Raw genomic sequence first — 12,621 nt, 5'->3', positions numbered from 1 at the left:
TGTGGGTTTGGGGGATCTGAACTCAGTCTTCAAATTCATTGTTTGCCTAGCAAGTACATTAACTATGAGCCACCTTCCTAGTCCCCGTCTTGACTTTTTGAGACAGGTTGTTATGTGAACTTTCTCTAGGAGACAGACAAACATCTATTTACTCCAGATAGGGCACAATGATAGAACAAAGAAATTAATTCCATTCAGACACTAGCTTGGTAAAGGAATGACTTTAATTAGAGTTACTTAAAGGAGTGTAGTTAAAGGATTACTTGCAGGAGCATGAACAGTTTATGGGCAGCTACACCATCGAAGAAAAAAATATCCAGTATAACAGTTAACTGTCTATTTCCTTAGGGATAGGAAGGGTGGCTCATGAGGCCCTCCTAACAATCCTAACTGCTTAGAAACTTTATTCTCTGTCTGTCTGTCTGTCTCTATCTCTGTCTCTGTGTCTCTGTCTCTCTCTCTCTCTCTGTCTCTCTCTCTGTCTCTCTCTCTGTGTCTCTCTCTCTCTGTCTCTCTCTCTCTCTCTCTCTCTCTCTCTCTCTCTCTCTGTGTGTGTGTGTGTGTGTGTGTGTTCGTTCAGACAGAGTCTCTCATAACCCTGGCTGTCCTGGAACTCACTCTCACTACATGCAGGACCAGGCTGGCTGCCTGCCTCTGCTGTGATTAAAGATGTACCACCATGCCTGGCCTGCTTATAAGTCTTATGGGAGAGGGGCAAGACTTCATGAGCCTCTTTCCCTTTGATGACAGAAAGTTAATGGTCTCAGTCTTCTTCTTATAGCTGCTAACAGTGCAAGAGAGAACTAATCATGTCATGTCATGCTCAGAGGACAGATCCACACACAGGATCTCTCACTGTAGCATGAAACTCATCATATCTGGTTGGTCTCCTGAGGCATGAGGTTGAGGCTAGCCTGAGCTACATAGTGACTAGCAGGCCAACCTTGTCTTTGTAGATATACTCTGCCTTAATGAGGCCCTAGATACAATCCCCAGTACTGCCCCCACTCCAGAAGCTGCTTTGTCAACTCTGCTTATGAGTATGTCCAAATTTTAAGTATCTAAGCTCATGGGAACACCTGCAATGCTTTGTCTGACATCTCTAAGTAGGTTGTTTGTTGTATCTTTGAAGTTTGCAAACTGGTGGAATCAATCAGAATCTCTACAGCTGTCCTCATGTTGTACTAGAGTGCAGTAGTGTGTAGTTTGGTCTCAACAAGACATTAGATACACCCAGTGTCTTAACTAAGTTTCTATTCTGTGGTTAAACACCATGACCAAAGGCAATCTGGGTGAGAAAAGGTTTATTTCAGCTTAACTGTCAGGGCAGAAAGTCAAGGCAGGAACCTAGAGGCAGGAAATGAAGCAGAGGCTGTGGGAAAATGCTGCTTGCTGGCTTATTCTCCATGGCTTGCTCAGCCTGTTTTCTTATACCACCCAAGACCACCTGCCCAGGGGTAGTACCATGTACCCTGTTTGGGCACTTCCAAATCCTTTATGAATAAAGAAAATGCTCCATTTGGTAGAGGCATTCTTTTCGATTGGCATTCCTCTTCCCCTTTGACTCAAACTTGTGTCTAGTTGACAAAAAACTAAACAGGACTTCCAGCCAGGGCCCAGACTCTGTCCTCTCGTAGGTAATGAAGTTTGGCATCCAGCAAATGGCCTTGATCAGTTCATGGAATAGAAATCTCTATTCTTAGTGTCTTAAGGGAACATTTGGGTTCAGAACTGTCCTAGAGGATATTCCAAATATGCATACTGGCTTTGGTAATGGCTAGCTTAATTAGATTATTGAACATCTTGGGAGAAACCCTTAAGGATCTCAAACAATCCTAGTTACTCAACAAAAGTCACCTAATCGATGCTATGTTCATCAAATGAGAACTTTTGGTGTTTGCGAGCAAACAGCTTCCCACTCTAATAACTTGATGCTACTATAATGGTGGTGGCTGCTTCACTCCAGGACATTTGGGTTAAAGTTTTCTGAGGGTTAGAATCACAATCCAAAATGGCTGTCTGTAATTCTGAGATTAAGTGTCAGAAAAGTTGAAAACAAAGCAAGAGATGTAAGTATAAACTTGAGCAGTAATGTTTGGCCTCAGGTTGCTCTGTTGATATCCTTCTTTTTGCTCTGCTCTGTGCTGGCTAAAATGAGAAGGGACCTCTGTGTAACCATGTGGGGAGAACAATGCCACCCAACCTTTCACTGGCCTCATGGCTACTGGTGCTTATTCAGAACAATGAGCACTGACCTCAAAGCCTTGACTCTCTGCTCACTTAAAACAAAAAACGATTATGTTTTTACGTGTTGTTTCCCTGCCTGCATTGTATACTCAGAGAAGCCGAGGTTGTGACTTGTATTCACTTATGTATTCATTCAACAGATGTACTTATTAGGATGCCCCATGAACACATAGTAAGAACTTGGTGTGTTCCTGGTGATGTGAACAGTAAAAGAATGGGAGTAATTACTTTGAATATATAGATCTTACCAGAGTGGCTACTAAAGGAGGGGTAACCCTTTTGTGTTGTTACTCACTCCTAAAATCCCAAAGCTTGTTCACTGTCGCCTTTGCAGTAGAGGACATCATAGCTGCTTTGGAATCCTCCCTCTGGCGCCTCTCTTGGTACAGAGAATTTCCTTTGAGCACTATGTGAAGGCTCAAATGATCCCAACACTGAGGAGGCTGAGAGTATTACTGTTGAATTCTGGGCTGGCCTGCCCTATCAAGTGAGACCCTGTCACAAAAACCAAAACCAACAATCAAAGATTGCTTGGTGCCTAATTCTCTAATCCCTGCAGATGCAGGAAGGTCTCTGAATTGAGGCCTGTCTGGTTCACATATTGAAACCCTATCTCAACAACAAACAAAAATCACACAAAGACTTTCCTTGCCTTGCATTTATGCTGAGAATCAACTGGTTGGGTCTTAGCTCCTAGTAAGAGGTCAGTGTGATAGAAATGTGTGCTGCAGATGGCCTAGCTCTTTCTTCCTTCAGAACCTTTGCCTGCTTTCTCTCGGGATCACAATTAAGATATCTTGGAGTGCTGGGAATGGAATGGTGCACACCTTTAATCCCAGCACTCCGGGAGGCAGAGACGGGGATCTCTGATTTCGAGGACAGCCAGGGCTACATAGAGAAACACAAGGTGGGGGAGGCAGATAAGAAAGATCTGAAAAAACCAAGAGTCACAGCCATAAATTTTCCTCACAACATGTAAATCTTGTGCTGATTGAGTAAAACAGTTGGGAAAAAGGGAGGAGGGGTGAAAAGGAAAGATCCAGAACTAAATTTAGCCACCACATGATCATGGAAAGAAATAATCTCTTTGATGAAAATCACCGAACAGTGATGAGAGAAAATAAGAGGTCCCCAGATTAGGAAGACATATGTCCACAAATTGTTACAAAGCCTTTAAAACCCCTGATGACAAACAAGTTCAATTCCTGTCAAAATAGCACTGGGGCCTAGAGAGATGATTTAGGGAGTAAGAACATTGACTGCTCTGCAGACAACCCAGGCTAATCCCGTGCTCACATGGTGATTCACAAGTGTAACTCCATACCAAAGGACCTGACACCCTTTTCTGTCCTCCAAATGCACGTGAACATATATGCAGAAAAACATCCCTACACATAACACAAATAAAAATTAAAGACATTCTCTGCAGAGGTAAAGAAAGTACTCCTAAAATTTGGATTGAGCCACAGAGACTTCAGATAGCTAAAGCATTCCTGAGCAGAAGGAACAGAGCTGGGAGCATTGGTAACCTAAGTAACATAGTACTGGCATAAAAATAGACTAATAGAACAGACTAGCGAACACAGAAATAAATGCATATGTTTATGATTAACTAATTTTCAACCAAGGCAGTGAGGAAATACTGTGTACGTGTGTGCATGGGCACACACACACACACACACACACACACACACACACACACACACACACACACACACTACATTTATCTTTATTAGGAAAACTCCAGAAAATTGTTGCACACACACACACACACACACACACACACACACACACACACACTCTACATTTATCTTTATTAGGAAAACTCCAGAAAATTGTTGCTCAAAAGATATAAAATGGGAGCTGAAGAGGTGGTTCAAAAGTTAAAGAGCCTTCTCTGCACTTCCAGGGGACCTGAGTTATATTCTTAGCACCCATGTCCAGCAGTTCACAACTTCCTGTAACTCCAGCTCCAGGGGATTCGATATCCACTTCTGGGCTCTTGTGGCACTGCACTCACATGCAAAACCTCAAAACATAAAATAAAATCTTTTTTTGGTAAGTTTAAAAAAGTGACCACATAGTTACTGATATACCAAACTACCTTTGCTATCTTCATTTCTTTTTCTTTTCTTTCTCTCTCTCTCTCTTTTTTTTTCCATTTTTTGGTTTTTCAAGACAGGATTTTCTGGGGCTTTGGGGCAAGTCCTAGACCTGGTCCACACTGTAGACCAGGCTGGCCTCAAACTCTCAGAGATCTGCCCTTCTCTGCCTCCTGAGTGCTGGGATTAAAGATGTGCGCCACCAACGCCCACTCTCTCTTATTTCTTACACTTGGTTTCAGTTTGAATTTTAAAAGCTTCTATCTTGCCATGCTCTCTAGTCTCCTGTAATTTTCATTTCTGCCCACACTTTTCTCACATAGCTGACCCCATTTAACAGAATCACCCCTAAGTGTCAGAATTTCTCTTTATGAATTAGGATTCTCTCTGGCTGTCATGAGCCTTCCCCTACAGAGATAAAAGAATTGTCGTTCTCCCTCCCCCAGGAAAATGCCCTGAATGTCATATGCTGCAAATAGCAATTCTACCTTCTACAAATAATATCACAGAAACTCACCACTGTGTTTTGATATTTTGTTGCCTGTCTTCAGCTGTGCACACCCTGAGGTTTAAGATTGTGGGTGAAATTTTGTACTCAGCCAGTTTCTAGTATCCAGCTTTTATTGTTTCGTTTGATCTCTACCAGCCTGAAGATTCCTGCTACTCAGTATGTAGTTTTTTCTCTTTTTTTTCTTCTTCTAGTTTTTTTTTTTAAGTAATCAGCTACAAATTACAAAGATACCAGACAAATCACAGAGAGAATTTTAGAGCATTTTGTGTTTATTTTGTTCATGCACCAGTATAGTAACCTTTTTCTCAATCCATAGTATGTGTTATTCTTCCAGAATATAAAAATAAAAGAGCTGTGTCAGTCATTAGCAGGCAGTTGTGGAATTGAAAGTTACTTTTGCTACATTGAATAGTAAGAACCAATGAGCCATTACCAAAAATAAACTGGACTTGTAAATTACATGAGCATTTAAGCCAGGTAGCATAAACTTCGATATAGGAGTGTGGATCTTATTCCATAGATTCCAGTATCAAGAAATTTCTCTCTCTCTCTCTCTCTCTCTCTCTCTCTCTCTCTCTCTCTCTCTCTCTCACACACACACACACACACACACACACACAGAGAGAGAGAGAGAGAGAGAGAGAGAGAGAGTAAAATATTGTTTAGCCATCAGAACAGAAAGAAATTGTATCATTTCAACACTAGAAACCACTGTTTAAATGAAACTAAATGCAAAAAAATCCTGCATGTTTTCATTTGTATTCATAAGCTAAAAGTTTATCTAAAAGTGGTGACCAGAGGCTAAGCAAGGGAAAGGGCTAGATAATGAAGGGAGGATGGTCAGTGGAAACCAGATACAGAAGAACCAGAGGAACAACTTTTTGCATTACATATGCTATAGTATAGTTGGAGAACTTTGGTTAGCAACAATTAATTGAGTAGAGACATTTTTGAATTTTCCACAGTTTCCCCAAAGAAATGATACATGACTAAGATGATCATTTAAGGCAGTTACCCTGTTCTGATCATTCCAAAGTGATGAATATATATATATATATATATATATATATATATATATATATATATATATATATGAGAGAGAGAGAGAGAGAGCGCACCATGCTGCACCACCCTGATGTAAACAATTACTATGTCAGTAAAAACCAATATGTTTGAGGCAAGCATAGGTTACCATATGAGACCTTGTCCAAAAAAAAGAAAAGAAAAAAAACTAACAGAAAAATATTCTATTTAAACTGGGCATAGTTGTACATGCCTGTAATCTCAGCTTTTAGGATATAGATGCAGAAAGAGTGGGAGTCAAGGCCAGCCTCCACTGCATAGCAAATTTGAGCTGGCTATGAAAGTCTCTCCAAAAACAAAAGAAAATAAACCTCAAGGATGGGAGTCTTAATACTTAATCAGATGTCTTCCTCAACTGCTACTGTCAGACTCCTGACTCCACTACTGTATTTCCTCTCCTTCAGGGAGAAAGCTGAAATTGATTGTCTGATTCTGTCCTTCCTCTGTTCTACTTTGCCCTTATAAAAAGGAACCAACAGTGTGAACATACAGATAAATAGAAAGGGTAACAGTTACACCATAAAGCTGTTTCTTTACTCTTTAAAACGAGTGATTCCCCTCTATTATCATCCCCTAGCTTTGGCTCTCAGCAGGTCTAAGGCCACAGTCTTTGAGTTTCTCATCATTCTGATATCTAGGTTCAAAGTCGGGAAATGTGATCCCATTTTCTGCTTCTGGTCCCATTTTGTGTCTACCACATACTGATTTAGAGTTCACCCATTTTATTTCCCAGTGATTCTGTTGAGCCATTTTCTCTCATAGAAGTTACAGTATAGTCCCTAGGTTTGAGTCTTGACCCCACCACTTGTTTTTTTACTTGTGACTAACACCCATTTCATAGGGCATGCGATATGATAGAAGATACTTGCTAACGCCTCCGTATTGTCATTCACTGTTACTCAGGTCTCAACAGTGTGTTACTTGTGTGTTAGTTTCATGACTTATCTGTTACCTGAGGTGCCCAGCGCTATGCCTGCTCACAAGTTCCTTTGGGTGCTTGCTTTGGGTAATATGGCTCACTGGAATAAAGAATGGAACCACAGAAAAACCCTAAAACCCTGGCACAGAGCTGTGGCTGTCCTCCTCGCTTAGAAGCTGAACTCAGATGAACTGCTGGACATGTGAAGTGGCCAGACCTGCAGATCCAAAGCTGGGGTCTCCACGACACAGGGCAACAACAGGCTATCCAAGAGGAGTCCCAGTGAGGGCCCAGTATTGATAGTGTAGCAGAAGCCAGAGGCCTCAACCCAGACCAGTGACTCATTGAACTTACAAGTAAAGATGTATGGACTAAAGGGTATACTGTGTAACCCACTGGGCCACACTACAGCTTCCTCGATGAGATTTTGTTTTGTTTTTGTTGTTTGTCTGCTTGTGGGTTTACTTTTAAATTTTGTTTTGTTTTGGGGGAGGTTGCAAGGGCAGAGGGTAGAAGCAGGGGGAACAGGGAGATGAATAGGATCTGAATGCATGATATAAAATCCACAAAGAATCAATGAAGAGTTTAAAAAAAAAAAGAAAGAAAAGAAAAAGAAAAACCCTTAACCCTTGTGTGGCCTCATGCTATGCTGTTGTTATTATCATCATGACAAACACAATTACAAACCTGTAATTTAAACTAGTTTAAACTAAATATAGCTGGAACACCATGAAGAATTTGTGACTCCTGTTGCAGGGTTAGCTGGGATAAAGAGTTACAATTCAACTCTAGCTCTTTCTCATTTATACTGCGCCCATTTGTTGAAGTCCTTACTATGTTGTTTATTGTATGAAGAGCAAAGATAACAGGAGACTACATAGAACTTCATTTCAGGAACTTACAGATCCTCGCCAGAGCTTGCCAAGCTTTGCAAAAGTTGCACACCCAAATGGAGAATTGCTCAGAAACAGATTGTCACTGTCATGTGCAGTGTTTTTGAGATCTAGAAAGCTGTAATAGATCCAGACTGCTATGCTACTGAGCTCTTAACATGAAAAGTCAGTAGCGACCTTGGCAGCTGGGTGACGCATGTGGGAACAGTGGGAGTGACCCTGGCTGGGAAACAGGAGGCCTGGATATTGTTTCTCTTCTCTGTATCCTGCTCGGCATCACAGGACTCTGAACTCTGAAGCCTGTACAATGGCCTTCCCAGGCCGATCACGCCCGTGCACTATCCCAGAAAATGAAGAAATCCCCCGGACAGTCCTTAACAGTGTCCTCGAGACTAATGGGAACGAAGACGAGAGGGCTGTATCCAAGCTGCAACGCAGGCACAGTGATGTAAAAGTCTACAAGGAATTTTGTGATTTTTATGCGAAATTGTGAGTCTCTCTCCTCCTGGAATGCTGGCTTTCAAATCTCCACCTCTTCAGCTCTGCGTTCCCTAGCCTTTTGGTCCAGCTAATGTGTTTTAATTTAGCACGGTTTTTCCAGGGTGTACTGAGGGTTTGGGGTGGCTCACAGATTGCCTTGTCTTGTAAACTACCAGAGGACGTAATAGATGTCAAGGAAAATGCTACCTTCCTGGGAAGAGTAGCAAGCTCTCATCTTTCTAATAATGGTACATTTTCATTGTGTTATCCATGAGAGAAGTTGGTACTTTATGTTGTCAGGATCTATAACAGGAAAAAAATATACTCTGAAAGTTCTCAAAGATGAAACTAAAATTTTAATTGAGAAACACTTTTCTGGGGAATTATTCCATAGCCAGTATTTGAGGTGACTAGTAAACTCGGGATATTTTGCACACTGTTGTATTTGGAGAGCAGAAAATTTGTTTCACTTGTAGTGATTAATAAGATGTGAGAAATTGGAAAGCTTGATTGTAGTTTCCTGAGCAGCCGACCTGTAGAAGTAGGTCTACAACGTCAATCCCAGCTGGCCAGTCGGACGCTTTCCTAAAGGCTTCCATAGACATACATTCTCCCCATTCCCATAGTTTCTTTATCAGCAACACTTTTTACTGAAAAAAAGTTTCTGGAAAATTAAGCAATTAGATATAACCAATCTAATGATTTGTCTCAAAAAAATAACTTCTATCATATGTTATATTAAATATTGTCAGCTATAAAAAAATGTGAACAGTTCTGGAGAGTCAGGCAAGAGAGGAGCTGAGCATGTAATCCCAACACTTAGGAGGTATGGAGGACCAGGAATTTGAGGCCAGCCTGGGCTACATATGACCCTGACTCAAAAAAAAGAAAAAAAAAATCAACCAGCCAACAAACAAGATAGAGGAAAGGGAAATATGAGGTCAGTCAGGAGGCAAGTGATTGCTGTGTCCTGTTCCTCCTTTGTTACTAAAGAGAGAGAGAGTGTGTGTGTGTGTGTGTCTGTCTTACTATATATATATATATATATATATATATATATATATATATATTTGTGTATTCTGCTCAGCATCACAGGATGATCTACCCATTTTACCAGTTCTACTTGAGTATTCAGACATAAAGTCTGGAATGTAGTGAATATGAACAAGTCAGTGGTAAATAGCATTTTTTATTCCAAGGACTTCTTTATGTTGTCTCAGCACAACCACAGAAAGGAGCTGGGGGGTGGGGTTTGATTGCGGCAGCCAGCACATGTCTTTAATCCCAGCAATTGGGAGGCAGAAGCAGGTAGATCTCCTGTGAGCTCAAGGCCAGCCTGGTCTACAGAGCAAGTTCCAGGACCGCCAGAGCTACACAGAGAAACCCTGTCTTAAAAAAACAATTCAAAAACAGGATTGAAATCCAGTACTTGTATGAGAAATTGTATTTATTAATTCACTGAAAAGTAACTCATTGCATGTTGATAATATAAAGAATGTTGTTGCCTTACATTTTTGTACATTTTGTTGATGTTTTTCTTGATGCAAGCTCCTTCCTTACAATTGCTTCTGCAAGAGATGTGGCTGAGAGAAAGCGCTTCAGAATTTCCATACCTTGAGAGTCACTGAGTTAAGTGGTAGTGGATCAGGACATTCCAGAATGTTCTCCAGCTTTTGAGGAAGTCCATTAAAACTGAGGTCTAGCTTGGTGGTGGTGGTGCATGCCTTTGATCCCTCTGTGAGTTTGAGACCAGCCTGATCTACAGAGAGAGAGAGTTCAAGGACAGCCAGGGTGGTTACACAGAGAAATCCTGCTGAGCTTGGGATGTCCTTGAGAGAATTTAGAATAAATTTAGACTTTAGTAGCCTCTTCTGCTTTCCAGAGTGGCTCATCTTTTTATTATGTCATTCTCGAACAGCTTCTGAGAATTATTGAGCAGGTGTGGGCTTAGTGTCCTTCCCCACTCAGTCACTCTTTCTGTAAGAAAAGGGTGTACAAATCTCTCCAGAACTTCATTAAAACTATCACTGTTGATCTGGGATCTTCTCATGTCACATTAATTCTGAGATGGCAAAGTGGAAATCTTGTTTACACAGTGCTTAGGCCAGGTCTATCCAGCAGTGAGGCTGCCTCCTTTCCCTTTTTTCAGTGTTTTTTTTTTGGGGGGGGCACACATGTGGAGGTCAAAGATAACTTGCTGAAGTCAGTTTTGTTCTTCTACTCAAATCCTAAGGCTTGGCAGCAAGCACTATTACTTGCTATGCCATCTCACTGGCCCCATCTTTTCCATTTTTTTTCCTCAGTGACATTCCTATTTTATATTTAGCTTAGTAATTAAAACCGAGTTTTGATTGGTCTGAAATGGTGAGTGTGGGAATTCAACATAGAGTTTCTTATGGCAGGTTACAACATAGAATTGCCTTGAAACATTTTAGGGGCAAAGACAAGTGTAGAATTGTCTGCCATTGGGGTGAGGTGGAGAATAACTACTGCCACTTTTGCTATGGAAATAGCCAAACTTGGAAAGAGGTAGGAGCAAAGCAGCTGGTTAAAGTATCTGTGAAGTTAGTGGCTCTCCACACCATCTGTCTCCTGGCATCAGTAGTGTAGACTGAAGAAATATCGAAAGGTCAGAAGCTCTGCCAGTGGAGCAGACTTGCTTATGGTAGAGGCCTGTGAAAACAAACAAAAAAGCAACTTGTAAAATTATGTAGAATAACTGGGCCAGTGACTGTTCAGCATAGGGAACCTTCTCTATTTCTAAAACTTTCAGAAACAAAATAGTATTTACGTGAAATTCTCACCTGATTCTTTGCCTTTCATACTGCCTTTCATCTGAAGCACCAGTGGTTAGAGAAATTATTCATTTGATTACATCCTGTGTTTTGAGGTGTAGTGGTATTGCTCATGAGGGAACTGTCAAGAGTCACTCAATGCTAGCTACTGTCTGGCTTCATTTTCCTGACCTGCAAAACATGATTGCATACCTACCAGGAACTCTGCAGAGTTTGCAATAAGGATCTGATCTGTGATGGATATGGTTCCCTGTAAGCAGAGAGCCTAGATTCTACGCCTGTGTCACTCATAATCTAAGAAGCTAGTTCAATGGTATTGAATTCATCATCCACCTCTGAACCTATCCCTTTATCTGGAAAAATCATCTTTATAACATAAAATTCTGTGATTTTAAGATACATTTTATAATGCTAGTATTCAGTGTTTTCTTATGTACTGTTTAATAGGACTGAGGCAGCTTGTATAGTTTTCAGAGGTTTTAAGCAGTTGCTTTCAACCGCATCCGGCCAAAGGTATAATTTAAATTGAGGCTATAATATGATATTTAGTTGAATGAAGTTTAGATTTTGTTCTTCAAAAAGAAAGAAACTGACTGACTTTAAGATGTTATCTCACAGAGGGAAGGAGCTAAGAAGCTGTTAGCAATTGATGGTGCCTAGGGGAGGAAGAATCAGTTTTCTTTTGCATTGTGGCTCATTGCAGGTTGCCCTGCTCCAGTGGTTGGTGCTCTACGTTCATGCACGTGTGGCAGCACTGATTGGACTTAGTGTGTTACGAGGAGAGGTGGAGTCATGAAGTTGGGAGGGTGATTATGGAATGGAGAGTCCGGGGGGAGCTGGAGGAGGGGTGCAATATCATCTAAATATTGTATCCATAGCAAAGACATTTTTATTTTAAGTCATTAACATGGACATTTTAATTAAAGTTACTTATCCAGCTATAAGCCTGAGTCCTTGTGGGGAACAATTACTCGTGGATTATTTATTTGAGACAGAGTCATACTGTGGCTCTATGGCCTAGGCTGTTAATGAACTTGTGGGTGCAAGCAACCTTTCTGCCTCTGCCTCCTTAAAGGCTGGAACTACAGGTGTATCCCACTGCATCAGCTAAAGGAACTCTTGGCTTGGATTTGTGTTCTTATTATCTATCATTGTTTACAAAAATGCTAAAAAGGCTAAAGTCAAGCAGAAGCAAAGCAGGGGAAACCCAAGGGCTTTGTTAATGAGACTGCCATTTTAAGTTACAGTATTTGTGAAACCTGATAAAATATGACTTTTTATGTCCAGGTAGAATTTGCTCCTCAGTTCTTGATGTCATCTGGTCTTAAGCCTAATTACAAGTTAGCAATCTGTATCTTGTCCTTTGTGTGTTTTAGCAACATGGCCAATGCCTTGGCCAGCGCTACATGTGAGCGCTGCAAGGGGGGCTTTGCACCTGCGGAGAAGATTGTGAACAGTAATGGTGAGCTGTACCATGAGCAGTGCTTCGTGTGTGCTCAGTGCTTCCAGCAGTTCCCAGAAGGACTCTTCTATGAGGTGGGTCAACTGAGCTACCCTTCTCTTTCAAATTCATTTCCAAAGATTGAATTGA

The 12,621-nt window shown here is 41.1% G+C and overlaps 1 protein-coding gene across 3 annotated transcripts in view; it reads left to right on the top strand.

Annotated features, from left to right (window-relative positions):
• Lims1 (LIM zinc finger domain containing 1) overlaps nucleotides 1-12,621 on the top strand; it is a 106,783-nt gene that overhangs the window by 66,361 nt on the left and 27,801 nt on the right. For 2 of the 3 annotated variants that reach the window (XM_027388350.2, XM_035453278.1), the window contains exon 2: nucleotides 12,407-12,566. In XM_027388350.2, coding sequence (XP_027244151.1) covers nucleotides 12,407-12,566 — 160 coding nt within the window. Of the gene's footprint in view, nucleotides 1-8,047; nucleotides 8,245-12,406; nucleotides 12,567-12,621 lie in introns of those variants that run through there. The other variant, XM_027388347.2, reaches the window with a different exon arrangement.

This window comes from Cricetulus griseus (assembly GCF_003668045.3).
Source record: "Cricetulus griseus strain 17A/GY chromosome 1 unlocalized genomic scaffold, alternate assembly CriGri-PICRH-1.0 chr1_1, whole genome shotgun sequence".
Classification (NCBI taxonomy): domain Eukaryota; kingdom Metazoa; phylum Chordata; class Mammalia; order Rodentia; family Cricetidae; genus Cricetulus; species Cricetulus griseus.
Note: the sequence above shows the minus strand (reverse complement) of the source record. Positions and strands in the feature narration are given on the sequence as shown.